Genomic DNA, 21,139 nt, shown 5'->3' on the forward strand with positions numbered 1-21,139 from the left:
CGTGCTTGAAATATCTTACATCTTGGTTTGGAATCCCCAGACTCGATTTACTACGCAACATGACTTTTGAGTTGATCACATGATAAAGTCTTTTGCTTATGGCAAACCCGATAGGTCCTTTTTGGAATTAAAGTGTAGCTTGAAATGACACACATATAACATTGGATAAATAAATCTGTTAGGCAATTTACTTTCTTCAAATATTACAAAAGCTTTAGAGGGATAGTAGTTCCCTGAATTTTCTTGGTTAACTACGAGTTTAGTGTTGTAAGATTTCCTCATGGCCATGAAACTTAAAATAGGTCTATATATAGTTTCAGTGCTCAATTTGTCTGGTTATTTGATTTAACTTTAAAAAAATAAATACAATACTATTTAATTTATATATATATATATATATATATATATATATATATATATATATATATATATATATATATATATATATATACACAGGGTGGTAGGTAAATCCACCGAAAAACTTTGGGAGGCGATTCCTTATATGAAATGAAAGAAAAAAGTTCTAATAAACATGGGTCGAAAAACGTCTCCTTTCAGAGTAATGATCCATTGAAAATTTGAAATATCACGTTTCAAAACGCCCTGGCTTAGAAACTATAAGGTCTATCCCAAGCGGTTTAAGGAATTACACAGGAACTAGTATACGCTCTATCTAAATATCAATGTTTCAGAATTCACCGGTACGAGCGAAACGAACGCTCCATTATGTCTTAGAGGAATATCCCTACACTTCAACTTCCTTTTTATAATTCCTTTCACCGATAACGGAGGATGGTAAAACATGAATATTTAGATAGAACACATACTAGTTCCTGTGTAATTCCTTAAACCGCTTGGGATAGATCCTATACTTTCTAAGTTAGGGAGTTTTGAAAAGTGATTTTTCGAATTTTCAATGAATCATTACTCTGAAAGGAGACGTTTTTCGGTCCATGTTTATTAGAACTTTTTTCTCTCATTTCGTATAAGGAATCGTCGTCCAAACTTTTTCGGTGGATTTGCCTACCACGTTACTGAACATAATATAGGAAGGCAAGTCAAAAAGTTTCCGGAATTTGTAGTTTTACTACCAAGATAAGTACACACTTACTTAATCGCCTTCAAAGTAGACACCTTCGGAACACACACACTTCCTCCATCACTCTTGCCATTGCTGGAAACACCGACGAAGATCCTTTTCCAGCATCTTCCGAAGTTCAGGTGTCGCGTTGGTTTTGATGTCTTCCACGGTGACGAAGCGGCTACTGATGCTGATATCACGTAAACTGACTTTAAGGCTATAAAAGTAGGTAACTGAAGCAGATTTCCTCAATTTGTATAAAAACTTGACTTTGGCGCTTTACTCGAATTGTTAGAATGTACCAACTGATCAACACATATTTCTCCGTTTAGGTACACTACTCGTAAACTGATTGTTATGACCTGTTCACACTTGTCATATTCATAGTTAGGGAACCTAAGGACTGTACTGTACAAGATTCGTTGTGATTGAATTACAAATGCCAAAACTATAACAACATTCTGGGAACTTTTCAATTGCACCTTGTATATATACATGATGTAGCTTCGTTGATTATTGTATTAAAATATATAACATGTTAAGTTAAGTTATATATTTCGAAGACAAATTATGTTCAAATATCTCAAAGAGAACTTTCCTTACTACTGTAATTGTGGCTTAAACTTATCTTTAATAAATTATTTATTTAAATAGGTGAGAAACGACGAAAGGATATAGGAGTAGCATCTGCGTGATGGAACATAAAGAAAGTGGCTACTACTACAGGACGACGCGGTAATACTATATACATATTAGTTTGTCAAGTGTATATACGTTAGGATAATTTTTTTAAACAAATTAAATGTGACTGATAAACATGATTGATATTACGCAATCTGTCCAAAGAAATAAGCTTGCATTATCATATAGATAAGATTTAAGGTCTACACGTTGCTTTGTGAGATCACAGAAACTACTATAGATGTAAATTTAAGTAGTTTTAATTGAAAGTAGCTTTAAATACTAAATATATCTACTAATAGTCAACTTCACAATTATTTCTTCATTAACGCTATTACAATCGATAAGAAAGCAATGAAGAACTTTGATTTGATCTAATTGTTGCTTGATGTCATGAACTTACGATAATATGTAATCATAATATTACTGTATACAGAAAGAAAACTTTTCATTGTATACTGTCCGCCCCAGCAGTACACAAGAAAAAGAAGTCTGAAAAGTAACTATATAAAATATATAAGAAGCATATCAATTAACTATATATACTTTTTCTTGTTTTGTGCTCTTGCAGATGATTAGGTTTTTATAATCCATTGTAACACATACTTGTTGTCTTACTTTCCACTTACCCCACGCTCTACTATAAGGGATTGTTTTGTTGAAAAAATAAATAGTTATTTTTCCTTTAGTGTGCATATATATATATATAGTTGTACCACGTAAGAAGTACTTGTGTGTTGGAGCTACTATTAATCCTGAAAAATGTCTTCGAGTCTCAGGAGAGAGAAAAAGATGATGTTGAAGTTCTTATACAAGTAATGATAATGATAATTCAAGAAAGAAGTTAATGTTACCATATGTACAGTATAGTGTTTCAGACATAAATTACATAATTCTTGTTGTGTTTAGTATAGAGCTTTCCCTCAACTCACATTTAGATTAATTACGTATTTCGTTACTAATACGTATATGTTCGAATTGTGTCACCGTCACCAGACTTCGGTAATATTATACTGTTTTCGATCTAGTAGCTCATATATATTTTTCCTTGTCTAAAATAGCCATAAACATACGACGATTACAAGATCATTGAAAAATAGTTCATCAAACCTTGTGTACAATTATTTCTTTACGATATCGCTGCTAAAGGTTCTGAAAATATCTACTTATATTACAAAAAGAAAGTTACTAGCAATGTGTCCATGGTCTCTAAATTTTGTATACGCATATACCTTAAGGAATAAAAGTATATATTTAATGCAATTGGATGAAAATATTAATAGTGATTATATTGAATGATACTATACTGCAGTGTTTCCCAATGTGTGGTCCTCACACCTGAAGGGTCCTGCTACTCATTCCATTTTAATTAAATTTTAACTTACTGTGTTGTTGATGCCTGTGATATATGTAATGTACAAGGATAATGTACCTCATACATTACTTAGGCTTGAACCAACTGAGAAGAATAAAATACCAAAAGATAAGAAGAAATAGTAAAATTACCAATCTAGGCTAAAAGATACATCATTCATCACACTAGGTGAATGCTAAATTCATAATATTAGGCCTAACTGGTATAACCTATTTTTCCATACCTCAATTGATAGAAGTATTGCATTAACATATATGGCATATGTAATGTTGTAACATTGTAATTCATCATTTAATTTTATTGATATGTAAAATATATTTTTAAAAATCATTTCATGTAGTATCACGGAAAATTAAGTATGTACAAGGAGGTCTCCTACATCAGAAAGATTAGGAAACGCTGCTATACAATTTATATATTCTTTTTGTGTGAACCGACTTTTACTGTGTTATTAAATTTTAAGTTTACTACATTATAAGTATTCGTACTTCAAAGATATTTAATAGCAATTAAGACAAAGATATTTGCATATTCTTTGAACAATGTTATGTTATCTACCTCACATATGTATCTCATGTCTCATACATATCCCTGAAATCAATTGCTCAAATTGTACTTAAGATGCTAAATGTAGGAAAACTTTTTAAAACTTTTTTTGTTAGCAGATAGCAGAAAACAATATGTCAATTTTTATTTTTATGTACATGTATGTAACACAATTTACTCAATATAGAAACTGTAATAAACTAGATGGCAACTCATGATATACCATTTTTTATTACAAACATTAAAAATAATCAAACCCTCCATATCCTTATGTGCACATATTAGTATCATATATAACAAATTCAAACCAAAAGAGTATTTTACTTTTTTTAGGTTTTCAATATTTATGTGCTAGTAATTAAAGCTTACATCAGAAAGTGAAACACTTTTAATCCTCTCCATATTGCATCATATGGTCTATAAGTAATTTGAGCGACATTAAGAAAAAATGAGTGACTTTAAAAAATTGTTAATTTCTTTTACTCGAAAATTACCACAAGTTTCCAGAAATGAAAATGCAGGATATACATATACACACACAAAATATTTCCAGAATATATATATAAAATATATATATAATATATATATATATAAAAGAAGTCCAGCATAAAGTTGAGAATTTCAGAGGGTTCTGACTACTATAGTGTCTCGGTAAAGCTTCACACTCTCAAGCATATGGTAAGGATATACTGACAGTATAAGCACGAACTAGAAATCTTTAAGGACAACGTTTTAACTTTTAAGAAAATAAATTGCTATTTTCGTTTACAGTATTCAATAACACATATTATGCGACATGATATCAGTGACAAATTTTGTGTTTTGCAATCATATGTTTTCCGCAACTTTTTTCAGACTCGCTACCAAAGTTATTAATGCATATTTTGCGTTACGTTGCGGTTCGCAAGCACGGAATGAAACCCGTTATCATATTTAAATGGTCAAATCTAGATGCACCATATTCTGTTTCTTATTATTGAGAAAGTTAATGACAATATAACAAGTTAGCTAGGGCGTAAGTGTGTCAGCATTTTTGGCTATTCACCTTAGGGTAAACAGAATCTTTTGCTCGTATTTTTATACCTATTATCATTGTTGCATTATCTAATTTATGAATAGTAATTTGAATGAATAAGTAAAACAGTAATTAACATTAGACAAAGTACCTTTAAGTTTAATCAGTGTTTTTCCTTCTTTAGTGTTAATATCTCCCCTTTCCCCACAACCCATAATAATAAAAAAGAACATTTTTATATTTAGATAATTATCCGGTAAAAGTTTATGTTCTTTCTCTCCCGAATAAAGTACAGGAGAATTCTTTGAAGCTATTAGCAGAATTCAATAAATCTCTGTGGTACTTCCGAAAGAAAAACTTTTTTTTTTTTTTTTTTTTTTTTTTAAATGAAAATCGCCAACCATGCCCGCTACAAATCAATCATTACCTCTCTCGGAATACTTTAATCATTCTACAAGGAGAACTATTTTCGTTGAATTACTTTTAGTATTAGATGGAAAAATAAATTAGTTTTAGATGAAAACTTAAATTAGATTAAATCCCACCACCACCACCAAATTGCATATGACGCTGAGCATAAAAAATGAAATGTTTATGGGAGTCATCCAAGAACACAGGCTTCCTTTCAACCCTCGGAAATTCGCACACTATCTGTGGATAGTCTCTACCATTCACAAAGGTGAATATGAAATACTCCACAAGATTCCCTCCTCGAATAATCATATTATTTTGATTAAATTTTCAGTGAATATTTCTGTCCCCATGCTGGCTGGGCTGTTCCCCCCTTCATCTGATTTACAGAAGTTTCGAAATAAGTGCTTCACGGTGAATGGTTTATAATTTTTAATAAAGTATACCAGGACTTTGCAGTGCTTTAGAACCTTCGATTAGAGAAAATGTTTGAAGTGATTACTTATATTACTCTACAAGATGTAATGAAAGCGATTGAGAGGATAAAATTCATTGCTATAGGTGCAGATGAAACAAGCAACCTAGTCTTTGTCCAAAAAATGCTACTTTTTGAAGAAACTGATACGCATCTTCTGCAAATTCAAATATGCAAATTAGGAGAAAATTTTATTTTATCAAGGATGGCGAAAACTAACAACCCCATCATTCATATACTACATCAGATATATAATATAGTTGGAAAAAGAGAAAAAAGGTACCGTATAAAAATAATCTACCAAGAATTTTTCAAGCTTTTACTGGAATTAAAATGTATGAAGGAATGATAGTTAACACACTATCAATATCCTATTATATAACTGACTACTTTTGTAATTTAATACAAATAAAGCTTATTACGCCGAAATATTTCACATCCAATAATTTAGATCATTTACAAAATAAGAACAGAAATATTTGGAATTTATGCTTAGATCAACTTCATACTAACTGTACATTAATCTTCTCGGATGCTTCTAAATATCAGAAAAAAAATATCGGCCCAGCAATAACTAATCCCTAGTCTAGACACTACTAAAAGATTCAAACTTCCAAAACTTTTTACTATCTTTGAAGGGCAAGCTTTAGCAATCCGACAAGTTTAATCGACATATATGATAAAGTATCTAGCGAAAGATTCATAGCAACAAGCATTTTATATAACCTTCATATTACGATAAGCATTTAGCGACATCAAATGATACAGGTGCTGCTTAACCAACACATTCAAAGAATTTTACTGGACACAACAAAACAATTAAAAATCTGAATGGATCGTCGATCAGAGTATCCAATACATATATCAACTAATAACAAATAAAATGTAATAGAGGTCATAGCTCAAGGCTGTCTTGATCAAGATCAAGAGAATTTCTCGTTGAATGATATACATTCCTAGCTACATTTCTTCTTTTTCTATCTTGATGTAATCGTCGTACTGATTTTTACACCGAGAAAATGGAAGATGGCGTATGTATGGACAGGAGTGTTTGTTGTGTATGGTTGATTTTTTAATTCTGCACATGTTTTTTATAGTTATTATCAATTCACTCGCTTCAGAACTTATTTATATGTAATAATAATCAAGATTAAAGAAAAAATATTTAAAGTGCAAAGATACATAAAAATGTAAAATCAATTTATCTTAAACAATAAAGAACAATCACTGCAATAATATTAAAACTAATTGCTCAACATTATTTTAATAATTCAATTTAATATGAATTTAAATTTTGTTATAATTCCATCAATATGATATTTTTTTTTTTTTTAAACAAAGTTATCCTACATAATCTTCACGTTCGATCTTGTGTTTGTTAAGAATCCAGCGTTCGACCAAAAAGTTTTCAACTCAAGACTTTATATCAGGAATTATTAAACAAAATAGCAGGACATAGGCAAACTGGGATGAGATAAGATCTGTGCCTTAAATCTAAATTCCTCGAAAGAGGATAAGAAAAAAAAATAATCATGTGAATATTTAATATGATCAATGGAAATAAAGAGATAATACAATTTTTGACTTAATACAAATTCGTGAACACACTAATGCAAATGACGGCGGATTTTATAGTTTATTACAATGAACAGAAAGACCACAATAGAAAAATAATAATTCAACATTAACTTTAAACATTTAAAAAAAACAAATTTAATTCGTGATTTATTTTGTTACATTTTATAAGTTTATACTTCAATAATAGACAACCAAATATTGTTATTATTAACAAACGTATAAATTTGAATGAAAGCGTACATTAATCAATATTTGATAGTTTTTTTATGTTGAGTGAAAAAATTTTAATTCCAAGAGAGAGAGAAAAATTAGAAACGGGTCGATCCATCTGAAGTGGTCCAAAAATGGTAAAAATGGTTGCTCGACCATCTCCGAAAATTATAAAAATTTCAGTGTGACGAACCGTATGTATGGCAAAGTCAATAATATCATTCACGTTATCGTATGTACAAATGTTCCTAAATGGCGGCCATCTTTGTTGTCGGTGGAGTGTCAATTTTTGCATTTGAAGCTTTTATGGAAACTAGAGTTGCTCAGGACGTACGAACCAGACGAACACCAAACAAAAACGAATGTCTACAAGAGAGACTGAGGTACACGGAGAATATAAACTTTTGCATCTAAATAAATATGCAGGGTTGCAAACCAATACATGAAATCACCAGAAAAACTAAAGAAAATTACACTTTTAAAGGGGCTGTATTCTGGAATGGCATAAAGTGGGAGGTTCATAAGTTTCGTGCCGAATACTATTGCATCTAAAGAGTCTGCAGAAATATCCACAGCTATGATACTACTGGCACCGTAGATTTCTGGGTCCGAAAGTTGAAGTTTGTGATTTTGATGCCATTTTTGGGGCGTAATATCTCAGGAGGGCAAAGCGCTAAAAATTGCTGCTTACGCCACAAAGTACCTCTGTATGTGAATTACTATATTGCAAAAAAAAAAAAAAAAAAAAAAAAATGACTGATATTACACGAAGAAAAAGGTGAGGACATGGTAAAAACGCGAAGAAAGCACTTGCGTGATGATAGTTGTAGCCCGGAAAAAATTAAATGTTTGGATGTGTTTCATGCTAGATCTCAAAAACTATGCATGGTGCAGCAATTAGGCTCGCTGTTGTTTGTGTTGAGTTGTGTGAAAGCTTGCGAGTGGCGTTTGTTCCATCTTTCTAGCTCCATGATCATCATCACGTCTATATGGCAAGGAGGTTAGGTCCCCCTTGCACCAACGACACCCATCGTCGAACTGGACAGCGGTATTAAGACACTTAATGACTTAATGTATCAGCAAAGTGACATTGAAATCCAATCCCAGTTACGGAAGTTAATATGTTCAAAATGTTGCGTTATATCTATGCTAACTATATATAAAACTATATAAACTGCCAAAAAATAAAGGGGTACTTTCGGTTGACGCGGAAAGTTGAAATTTAGCATGATTGTAGCTTTCAAGTACTAATCCGCAGTAAAATTGCCAAAAGTTAATATTTAATTTTTAGGGAGTCTAAGGGGGATGAAGAAATTCTCTATGTTATTTAAATGAGCCCTTTTTGAATGATAATCTCATATTTTAGGTACTTGGAATTGGAATAAAAACTTGAAATTCAATATGCTTGTACTCTTCCGTTAGCGTTACGGAAGTAAATCACCAAAAATTTAAAAAAACGTTCAACCGTATGAATGAAAAATTTGAGACAACCATTAAGAATATAAACTGGTCATCCAACATTCAAGCAGTAATTATCAGTTGAAGACTTTTCGAAAAAAATGGCTGCAAGAGAAAATAATCTTAGATCTTCTACGTTGAAATTCTCAATTTTCACTCACTCTTTCTTGAAGAGAGGCAGAAGAGATTGAAGAACGCAAGAAAATTAAGTGGCATATATATATATATAAAATTTAACATTCTAGTAAGTACAATTAAGTGTTACTCCCCCAATGTTGAAGACAGATTTGCGCCGCTGGATACTGCTCTCAGTTGCTGGATATTAACCGCATTTAAACTGTCTATTTTCTCGTCTGCCGTCTTCTGAGACACAATTTACAATCAAGAGTTTTATCCAGTCCAGTGGGTATACTATACATATCTTTGCAGCTGAATTGAAGTGAAGTAAATATTTTCAAAAAAAAAAAAATTCAGTAATAAAATTACGTAACAACTTACTTTAGCACAAGAAGTTGCACTTAAACACATAATCATGTGTCTTGTTTAACCCTTTTAAATTCCGGCTTTTTTAAAGGTAAATTATAAACTTTCAGTCAAGCGGAGCCAAAAGCTTGAAAGTAAACGGATTATTCAGAAATCGGAATTCGAAGATCATACAATGCTGTGAATTTATCTTTTTCCGAATTCCAATCATAGCCGATTCCTTTCTCCTTGTTGCACATGTAAGACAAGATTATATCTTGCTTATTGTAATGTAATTATCTTACTTACAAGGAACGTATGCGAACCGTGGCAGCTAGTTATTTATGAAAATTGGTACCCCAACCCTTTGTGGATCACTGATCATCGTATTGATAGTCACTTGGTGCGGAAATATCTTGTTTACCCGCTAACTATATTACATATATATCAAGCAGTGGCCGGGTGAGGTTGTGCCGAGGTATACCCCCAAAACGCGGGAAAAAGGCAGAAAATGAAAAATGTGTGCAGGTAACCTTATAACCACTACCAGGTTATAGAAGTACTTTTTGTGGACGCCCTGTATATTTCGTAAAGACAGTGATTATTATTTCCGATTTATACTTTGTTCTGCGACGCAAATAAGTTCTTTCTTCGGTGGGAATTGCTTCCTTCCCACACAATTGGACAAAGAAGTCTCTCATTGTTTTTTCATATATATATACATATAAAACATTGCTTTTGGTGAGAACATTTCAGTTAGTGACGAACCATTTCAGTGTTTCTCCCTGACTTATTATTATGCACAGTATATATTCTGCAGTTATTTGGAACTAAATTAACTGCTTTGTTTAATCGCTTATGGAAATATTGCAGTAGTTTAGAGAAATACTGGCTGACCAGATGTTCAAGTGACCAAAGTGGCACCAACTACGTTGCTTTTGCAGCTCGTTATCTGAACTTTCTCACGCCCGAGTTATCGCAGTGTCTCGTGCATTGTAGGCAGTTGACTAAAATTAACATAAATTATTTTCCATATTCTGTTTGCATGTGCACACAGGTGATCTAACTGAGTGGTCTTTAGAATGAACTGCCAACCCTCTTCAGTCGACCATTGCAGCCCGTACCTTGAGTTTTAGTGCTCAGGGAGTTTGACTCCGGTATTGTACGCAGCCACCACGCACGTTGCGTCGGGAACCAAGTATGATTTTGTGTTAAGGGGCATAAGCTATTAGCCGGCGAAGGATGTTTTCTTACGGCTAGCCCCCAACTAGTGAAGTCCCAGGTCCGCAGACTTTGTGCGTACATGTCAGGTATATACGCGTCCTCCAACATCAGCACTACTTTGGAGGCTCTCTATTTTAATTTGCTGAAGACTCATCTTTACGATTCAGGATTGTTTGGCGCAGCAACTGGATTCCTCGTGGGATTATCCAGGCAACTTTTCCCCCAGTGCTAATCCCCCAAGTGCGTCAATGGTGTGAGAGGCATTTGCAGTGAAATCTGAATTATAATCTTATATATATATATATATATATATATATATATATATATATATATATATATATATATATATATACAAAGGGCTACAGTGCATTAGAAAGGCAAAGTGTGATTTTAGTTATGAAAATTATTATCCATACTCTGTGCTAAGTGTTGTGTTCATTTCTCTTCGTTATTTTTTACATATTAGTATTTTAATAAAGAGGCATAGTGTTATTTAATCCAACGTGTTTTCGTTGTTTGTGTGAGTGATGTTTGTGTGCGTTGTGGTCTGGATGACCGTCTGATCGTCCGTGAGATTTTCGAGACGAGACACTCGAACCTCTCGTTGCCTAATGCTCATCTCATCATTGAGACCGACGAACGATTTGGAAACAATTTGTAACCTCTTCTTAGAGAGGTCCTTCATCGTCCTGTCCAGGTAAGTTCCAGTCTCAGGAAAATGCTTATTGGTAGGACCACGAACTACGAACAGCGACCTGATTACGGGGAGTAGTTACAATTAAATGGCGCGCGAACAGAGACCCGAGTCGACACCGTTGGTGCTCGAATACTTCTAAAATTAATATTTTAATATACCATTTCTCTTTCAGCTCAGTACCAGGATTTTTTTAAAAAAAATTCTCTTTCAGGTGATTTTAATCATATGTTTTTGTGATAGTTCATTTTATTCTAATCGTACGTTTTAAGTTTATTTTTGTCGAAGATGGCACGTCAAGAAGTAGATCTGGTTACTAAGATAAATGCATTTCTTGAAAAGAATTTTGCTCAATTTAAACTGAATTTTGCTAGATTCGAACAAAAAGCAGATAAAAACGAAGAGAATTTTGCTAGATTAGAACGAAAAGTGGATGAGAATAAAAAAAATTTTGTCGAGTTAAAGTGTGAATTAGGTCAGAAGTTAGACGCCGTGCAAAAAATGTCACAAAAATAACGAAAGAGTAGAGGAGAGTATTAGGACTGTAGAAGCCGAAAGTAAACGTAGGCACGAAATCCTCGAACAAAAATACGATGGCATAACACTTAAGATTCATCACCAGCTTCACGAAGTCAGTCATAGTACTAAACAGGCAATAGAACTCGCCACACAGAGCAACGTCGAAGTTAGGCAACAAACTGAAGAAACATGTTATCGTATAGAACAAATAGAAACAAAAGTCTGTAAAATTCAGAACCACTTAGGAGGTTTGCATGAATACACACAATACCTGCAGGCATCCAAAAACAGTCACCTGGTCTTTTTTACCCTCTTAGGCCTACTTCCTATATTTGATACCGACTACCTGCTTCCACCCAGCATTGCTTCTCTCTTTCTAAGGTTTATTTCCTTCCCATATTTTCCTCAAGTTTTCCAACATATTATTTGTTTTCCACATTCCGCAAAAAGTGTCATATCATGTGCAAATCACGTCAGGCTTGAATTAATCCCTTTACAAAATGTTAAGAATTCTTGAAGGATTATCAAATAATATTTTCGCAAGTTAATTTTCAATTGATAATCCTTAAAGAATTCTTAAAAAGTTAATATTTTTTTTCTGAAAAACAGCACGAAATGGATATTCTGCAAGGATATACCCTATCATTTTTGCTGTATTTCAAAACTATGCATTAACTTTTCATAATAACAGTTTTTCCACGCCATTTACGTTATCTACTAAATTTTACATTAACTTTCACAACTCAAGAGAGTTCTAATTACATAATAGTGAAAAATTGTTAATCTTAACGAATTAATTTTGATCGTTAATTTTTTCTAGAGGTAACTTTAATTATTTTTTCATAGCTTAGTTTTTAATTTTAACCTGATAAAATTAAATTTTGGAACTAACTAACTGATCCTAATGTGCCATTTCATTTTGTTTTACAAATGTAAACTTGGAGCAATAAAGACTTCACTGTTGTATTTTTCTTAAAATTCTAGCCCAAATTGATATATTACACGACCTCCTTCCTATTTAAAATAATCGAGCGAGATACAAGATAGTCGACTTCAAGATGGCGGCCATGACACGCCTACCCTCTAATAGATGTTTGCTTCCTCCCAATGTCTATTAATGTGTTTCTGTTTTCCAGCCCTTTATCCGTTTTAAAAATACAGTAGAGCGTCGATTATCCGAACGTCGGTCGAGCGAACGACCGCTTAACCGAACTGTGTACTCGCTCGCACCTGTTACTCTCCCACCCTACCATACATCATCCCCCTCAATCCCAAACCAAGTTTCCCACAGTAGTCGCCGCACTGAGCCACCGCTCTAATGGGGCCTTCATAAGGCGCTGCTGACCGGCCAAGCCACCAGTCGCTGTGTTTCAACAATCAGCACACTTCTGTCGGTTTGGCACTGGCTGTAGAAGTAGCGGCAGTATCAAAGCTATTCACAGCAACAGCTGCGCCAGCTTAGAGTTGAGGCGTGCCGCTCCGCGTAGTTTGAAGGATTGCGCGCCCCCAAGAAGAGTGGAGTGGATTTTAGTTTAGCGTCCCTTTCAGCAGCAAGGCTATATGAGACGTGGACCTACTGATTAACGTGGAATCCGAACCACATGAGCTCCCGCCAGGAATCGAACCCGGGTCTCCCACACCAAAGGCGCGTATGCTAACCGCTTAGCCACGGAGGAGCTCGCCCCCAAGAAGAGCTTCTCACGGTGCAAACAGTAACCTTCTGTTCTCTGTTACGACCACTTGTGTGCTGCTGTGTGAAGAAGTGAACTTGACGATACAAAATGCTTAAACGTAAACGTGTTGTCCTTTCTATGAGGGACAAGTACGAGATTATTAAAAGGTTAGAAGAAGGTGAATCTGCAACCACTTTATCCAATGAGTACAAGGTGGGGAAGTCGACAATTACGGATATAAAAAAACAAAAGACGAGCATAGCAAATTTTATAGCTATGCTTGATTCTACTGATGGATCAACAAGCCGTAAAACTATGAAGCTCGCCACTAACACAGATCTAGATGATGCTGTTTACAAGTGGTTTACACAAAAGAGATCGCAAGGAGAACCTATCTCAGGTCCCATTCTGTGTGAGAAGCCAATGCAGTTCAACGAAAAACTTGGAGGGCCTTCGAACTTTAAAGCGAGCACGGGCTGGTTAAAACGCTTCAAGACATGGCATTCGTGAGCTTACAATACAGGGAGAAAAACTGTCGGCTGATTCTTTCAAAGTCAAACTAAGGGACGTATTAAGGGAAGAAGATTATGCTCTCGAAAACGTTTACAATGCTGACGAAACTGGACTTAACTGGAAAGCTTTACCGGGAAAAACTCTTGTTTCACGTCATTAGCAGCACCTGGTCCTAAAACAAGCAAGGACCGTATTACAGCTTTGGCTTGTGCTAATGCTGCTGGAAGTCACCGACTACTATGTTCGTCATTGGTAAAAGTAAAAAACAGCGTTGTTTCAAGCACGTTAATATGTCAGCCTTGCCTGTTGTGTACACCTCACAAAAGAGCGCCTGGATGGATAGTACGAGTTTTATGAAGTGGTTTCTGGACGTTTTCGTACCCTCTGTAAAAGCTCATCAGCTAAAGAATGGGAAGAGGGAGAAAACACTACTTCTCCTTGACAATGCACCAACTCATCCGTTATGTGATATTTTAAACGAAAAAGACGAGTTCATAAAGGTAATATTTCTTCCACCTAACGTAACCTCCTTATTACAGCCCATGGATCAAAGCGTTATTGAGACTTTCAAACGATATTACAGGAAAGAATTGTTGCGTAAGTTATTGTTAGAAAGAGAAGAGGATGGAGAAGAAAGTCTCTTAAGAAATCATAAGAATATTGACTTGAAAGACGCGTCCTACATGATCAGCGCAGCATGGAATAATGTAAAGGAAGAGAATTTGAAAAAAGCCTGGAATAAAATTTTGGACAGAAGAAAATTCACAAGATATGATTGAAAATGACGAACAGAATGATATGTCCGAAATTCTCGGTATGCTAAAAGAAATAGATTGCCATGAATGTGATGAAGAAGACGTTCATGAATTGATGAATATCGATGATGCAGATCCAGGACACCAAATCATGCTGGACAGCGAGATTGTAAACGTCGTCACTGATAAAGATGATGCCGCCAGCATCTCTTCAATCAGTGCTCCAGAAAGTGAAGATGAAAGTATACCAACAGCTTCTGAGGCGTTCACTTGTTTAGATACTGCCTTGCGATGGTTTGAAGCCCGACCACTTTCAGATATCTGTAATGAAAAAAGTACGTGACTTAGCTGCTCGTAAGGGTGTAGGCTTGCTTAGACAGACCAAAATAAAGGATTTTTTTTAAACGTTAATTTTGTGTACTGTGTGTATTGTTCATGCAAAATCCGTATGTAATATGTACATATTTTTGTTTAATAAACTGTACCACATACTATATATTCCTACTAAAGTTGCCTTTGTACGTTACTTTGTAATACTTAAAGAGATGCCTGTTTTTATGAATAAATTTACTGTACAGTACTTCTTTTTGGCAAATAAACATGTACAGTTCGATTATCCGAACACCCATGTCCCCCAATTACTTCGGATAATCGACGCTCTACTGTACACTGAAATTCTCAGACTTATTCTGGTCAATCAGGTTTTTGGCCATTGCGCCCGTCTTTATGGACGGAAGCACTTTAAATTTTGCTTACGCTTGTTTATTTATATTCTCAACTTCGCTGCCAAGTTTAGTCAAGAAAATCGATTTCGACATCGAAAGGTTTACTTGTGAGATTAATTCTATTGGACTTGAAGTCCTCGGTTAAGTACTCTACGGAGTACATCTAACTACGCTGTTACTTCCGTACAACTATATTAAGAACCATCGCTACTTCAATTGATTCAATCTCTTTCACACTGAGCAAACATTTTGAACCTGTTAAAAGTTTGTAGCCTTTCTAATTAACGAGAAAGTCGTTTTGTATACATATTTGCCAGTACAACTTACATGTATTATATATTATTCCCAATGTGAAATATTTATTTTAAAAGGGCAGGATTTTGTCTTTCCTGTTAATACAAATTGGTATATCATAATTACAAGTTTGTCAAGATCCGTAATTCTTTCTAGCTGGTCCATCATATTACAGCATATAAAACTTCATACATGAATTAACTGTTATTAACATGAAAAAAAAAAAAAAAAATGAAGTTTATGGGTATTTTCTCATTGTGTTTTCAACAATTACCGCAAATCAGAATTTCACAGGTGATGGGACTTTTGGATCACCCCGTACATTTCCAATTTGCTGTAACCTTATTAGTATTTTTCTGTGTACTTAGGGAAAAAAGGCAAAAACAAGAATTTTAGGAATGATCCAAAAGATGCATCAAAAGACTGTGATTTTAGCCAATAATTAGTTTTTGGATCAGGGGCCACAAAAGTTTAGAACGGCTCCCAAATTGAGTTTTTGAATTTTTTATTGAATAAGCACATTATACTGAGTTAAGTGATAGTTTGGGTTTGGCTACACTACATGTAGTTCTCCTTATATAAGGCGTACAAGGAAATGTTTGATTGAATGAAATATATTGAATTTATTGGTTCTGGGGCCACAAAATTTTTGAACGGTCCTTAAATCGGGTTTTCGTATTTTTTACGGAATAAGCACATTATACTGAGAAAATCGGTAGTTTTGGTTTGGCTACACTATATGTAGTTCTCGAGATATAAGGTCTACAAGAAAATTTTTTGCCTGAAATATATTGGATCTTTTGTTTAAAAAAAAAAAAAAAAAAAAAAAAAAAAAAAAAAAAAAAAAAAAAAAAAAAACCTATTTTATTACCTTATAATTGTAATTAACCTGGGAGCGAGAAATTTTAAGTAAAACTACTAAATGTTAACAAAACCATGACTTTACTACAAAATATTAACATACTGCTTTATACATACATTCATTCACTCACATATGTGGATTGTAGCAACAATAATATGCAGCTACGAACAAAATACACTGTTTTACAATCGATTACCACAAACACGTAACAATTACAACGAATTTGTTATTCTTCGTTGTCTCATTGAATGAAGCCACTCGTCAAAGAGTTCAGGTCCAGTTTTCGGAGGAGGATAGTAATGTTTCGGTGGCGTGCCTTCTTCCAGACGAACGAAGTAATGGCAATGAAAGTATTCCACTTTTCCTACTCGGCCTCGAGCATGACGACGAATGCCTCGAATCACTTTACCTTTCGTGCAAAAAGATTCAGCTGTAAAATGATATAAATGTTAATGCATATCTACTCAGGATTTGGAAAACTATTACAAGAACAGAACTATATGCATTAAGGTGGAGCGTTTTGCACTTTTGTTGCAAATTCGATGACGGCTAGTGCGGAAAAAAGGTGCCATTAGTGGATCCGACCTTTACTGATTTTTTTTTTTTTTTTTTGCACAACCCTTTACCCTGCCCCAACGGACTTAAGTTTTTTAAGTGTTTGGTTAGGCAACACGCACAACACCAATGACAGAAAAGCTACTTGTGTCGTTTTTAGAGTTACCTGATGGCTATAATACAATTATTTTATTAAAAGAAACTTCTAGCAATGCCAGTAAATAATTTTAAAATGTTTATGAGTCAAAGTACAGCCATATTAGCTCAGTTGTTGGAATAAATGTTCAGATTTTGTTTGGAATGCCACGTTAACGATGATTATAGGCATAGCTCTTGATATAACACAATTTGTTTTTGGCAACTCTTCGCTTGTTATGTACACCGACAGCAAACGCCATCTAGAGGCAGGCTACACAACTTCGTGGTTGCTTACTTTGGCCACGCTCTTCGAGCGTCGTCGCAACGTCCGGCTCCATCCAGAAGATTCGCGCACCTCCCGCTCGCCTCGTTGGCTCCAGAACCTACGCCGTTTCTAGAATATTCTCGCTCGAAGTTCGGCGGTGGTATAAATATTGCGTACTTCGGCCAACCAATCCAACAGGCCAGTTTATTGCAGCTTAAGCTTTAACGGGTTTAGTTCGCTACTGTTTACGATTCAGAGACATTTTGTATACTTTGGTTTACAAGTTTGAAAGCAATGAAAAGCAAGATGAAGAAAAAGTCTTATAGCAGACCAACGCGGGAAAGTGTGAAACCAGGCTTATTTGGCACTCCAAGTGAAATGAGTGAAGTGCAGTTACCCACGTACGCTGACGTTATCATTGGTTTCAAAGTAGTATAAGTGGTGACGAAAGTGTAACTAAATTACCAGTGACTGACATTTGTAAACTAGTTGGACAAAGAGTTGTACATATTTGGCGTAAAGCAAGCATTCCTGTGGTTTCAGAAAAGAGTTTTTGACATGCTGAAAACATTTTAAGTGTCGCTCCAAGGAAAAACATTTCAGTCGACAAGGACAAGAAGCAACACTTTGTGCAGGTTTTGTTGCACACGCGGAAAAGTCTCTTTTTGATATTGGGTCTTGCAAATGTAAAACCGCCGAATATTGCAACTGTGAGAGGACACGCAAGATTCCAAAACGAGAATTCAAGTTTCTTTTGGACCCAGAGAACATCGCGGAAAATTAGCATTGGTAACATTGACGTCCGAACAAGCAAATGTCTGTCAAAGATGTTTTCCCGTAAAGTGAGCAGATTTAAGGGGCAGACAACCAAGAAAGACGCTGGAAGTGTTGAAGCAAGTCCATCAACTAGTGGGATTAGGCATAGGCACAGGTCAAAGATACTGGCATCGTCAAGGGAATCCAGCGAAGCTGTTAAATCGGGAAGCACGTCGGGATCTGACTTCGAGGCGCGACCAAGAAGGAAACATACCCTAAAGCGCATCTGTCTTCAAAATACAGCGGAGGCAGCGTTTAGAACTGGAGCTTCAGACAGACAGGTTGCTTTGATCGCTTCTGCCATACTTCAGGACGCGAGACTCATAACGCCAGAGGACAAAATTCTTGTTGTTGCCAGATCTAAGGTACGAAGAGGAAAAGATAAACTGGGTGAGAAGATCCAGAAAGAAAAGGCTCACCTAGGCCGGGCGATTACAAGAATCTACTTCGACGGAAAAAGTGGTGCAACTCTTGTGCAAGAGAAATTAACGGCAAACTACGAAGACGAGAGGTTACAGAAAAGCATATCACAGTTCTATCGGAGCCCGGTTCAGAATACTTGGTTCATGCCACACCTAAGTCAGGCACTGGCAAGGTTATTGCCGACTCTATGTTGGAGCTTTTACAGAAGAACCAGTACGACGTGTCAAGTCTTGAGGCAGTCGGCAGCGATGGTGAAGCCACGAACACAGGATGGGATAACGGCGGGATGGGATAAGTCAGATACATAGATCTCTAGGAAAGGAACTGCAGCATCTCATTTGCCTTCATCATTGCAAGGAGTTGCCATTTCGACACCTGGTTACCGAATTGAATGGTGGGACGACCGGACCCAACGCTTTTTCCGGCCGCATCGGAAAGAAATTAAAAGATTGTGAACGTTCACCGATCGTCTCCTTTACACCCATCGTCTCCGTTGAATGGGTGTCTGAAATAGAAAAACAAGATGGTTTAAGCAGCAACCACAATTATCTCTTTGAAATTTGTAAGGCTCTTGCACCAGGAATGTGTGCTACCGATCTAGCAAACAGAAAACCAGGACCATTATCACATTCACGATGGCTTACATTGGACTGTAGGATGCTTCGCCACTACATCAGTACTGATAAACCTCGTTCAAGTTTGTGTCTACTTTGCCAGTACATTGTTAAAGTATACGCTCCCGTTTGGTTTTCAATACGGCGAAATCCTTCGTGCGAAATGGGCGCCATGCATCTGTTTAGCATAGTTAAGCTATCACGTTTTCTGCCAGAAAATCTACAACACAAAGTTCATTCTGCTCTAGAAACAAACGGATACTACGCTCATCATGAAAACCTGCTGATAGCGATGACAGCAGATGAAAATCCGCACATTCGAACGTTAGGCTGGAGAAGGATACAAAAGTGCCGCAGCCAGAAGACTCCTAGATCAAGCCGCCCACGTGACTTAATAGTTCGGAAATTAAACTTTACAGCTGAAAATTACTACGACATGATTAATTGGCCTAAATGTCTAGCTGAGCCACCAATCACACGAAACATAACGGATAAGCAGCTTGCGAACTTCAGCTACTCTAACAACAACATTCCCTTGCCACAGTCAAGCTGTGGAACGCAGTGAAGCTGGTGTCCGAGGCAGCGACGAAAAAGGGCGGCCAGAACGCAAGAGATATCTACGTTAGAGCCAAACTGAAATCTACAACAAGAATGCCCCGCTTCGAGACCAAGAAGAACTACGTGACCTAAGGTAAAATGTCAACGTATGGTTACTGGGTGGGTGGAACTCGATGTGCAACCACCTGGGTTATTTTGCGTACAGAGCAAAATAAGCGAAGAGTTGCACAAAGAAAATCGTGTTATATTAAGGGCTATGCCTATAATCATCGTTAACGTGGCATTCCAAACAAAATCTGGACATTAATTTCAACTGAGCTAATATGGCTGTACTTTGACTCATAAACATTTTAAAATTATTTACTAGCATTGCTAGAAGTTTCTTTTAATAAAATAATTGTATTATAACCATCAGGTAACTCTAAAAACGACCCCAAGTAGATTTTTTGTCATTGGTGTTGTGCGTGTTGCCTAACCAAACAATTAAAAAGCTTTAAGTCCGTTGGGGCAAGGGTAAGGGGTTGTCCAAAAACAAAACAAAACAAAACAAAAAAAATCAGTAAGGTCGGTGCCACTAATGGCACCTTTTCCGCGCTAGCCGTCATCGAATTTCCAACAAAAGTGCAAAACTCTCCATCCTAATATGCATAGCCAGTAACTAAGTTTTGCTACATTTCTTCCCCAAGTTTCTGATAGAAAATACAATTAATATTTTTTCTTTCTTGAATAGTTTCAGTTTTTTTTTTTTTAAATTTTAGATAGTATATTGCTGTAGGGGATAAAAAATAATCAGACTTTCTGAGGCCAGTTGAAAAAAAAAAAAAACATTTAATTAATCTTTACCACTCTTTTCTCTATGATTTCTCTAGCTAATGCACTGAAATGATTCTGAGTTATAGCATTTCTTTAAATGTTTTTATATTCTTTAATATGGTAAGGCAACTTTTAGATTCTGATGTGGACATAGTGATTTACTACGATTTTCGCGAGTTTTGTTGTGTGCTGTAGGAGTCATAAACTCTAATGTCTTTCTATGGATTCACCATCGATTTCACGGTGATACACTAATGACATCTACATTAAACTCGAAACGACTGCTGTTTCGTATACTTGATTTTCCAAGTATGGTGTTTTTTAAATCTATTAACAACATACACACAATATGCAATCCAGTAAATTATTATGGCAGCTGCAGAGGTGCCTTTAATTATGAACACTG

At 35.5% G+C, this 21,139-nt stretch overlaps 2 protein-coding genes across 3 annotated transcripts in view; one reads left to right on the plus strand and one right to left on the minus strand.

The window, feature by feature from the left end:
* The window catches only part of LOC145680844 (insulin-2-like), a 158,298-nt gene extending 154,128 nt beyond the window's left edge, over positions 1 to 4,170 (plus strand). The window contains exon 4 of the mRNA XM_081751954.1: positions 1,736 to 4,170. The gene's annotated coding sequence lies outside the window, so the exon portion shown is untranslated. The remainder of the gene's footprint in view (positions 1 to 1,735) is intronic.
* Positions 4,171 to 16,612: 12,442 nt separating this feature from the next.
* The window catches only part of mRpL22 (mitochondrial ribosomal protein L22), a 91,090-nt gene continuing 86,563 nt past the window's right edge, over positions 16,613 to 21,139 (minus strand). For both annotated transcript variants that reach the window (XM_081751960.1, XM_081751959.1), the window contains exon 4: positions 16,613 to 16,981. In XM_081751960.1, the coding sequence (XP_081608086.1) occupies positions 16,764 to 16,981 (218 nt within the window). In that variant the 3' untranslated portion in view covers positions 16,613 to 16,763. The remainder of the gene's footprint in view (positions 16,982 to 21,139) is intronic.

Source organism: Thermobia domestica, chromosome 3, assembly GCF_964235325.1.
Source record: "Thermobia domestica chromosome 3, izTheDome1.hap1.1, whole genome shotgun sequence".
Classification (NCBI taxonomy): domain Eukaryota; kingdom Metazoa; phylum Arthropoda; class Insecta; order Zygentoma; family Lepismatidae; genus Thermobia; species Thermobia domestica.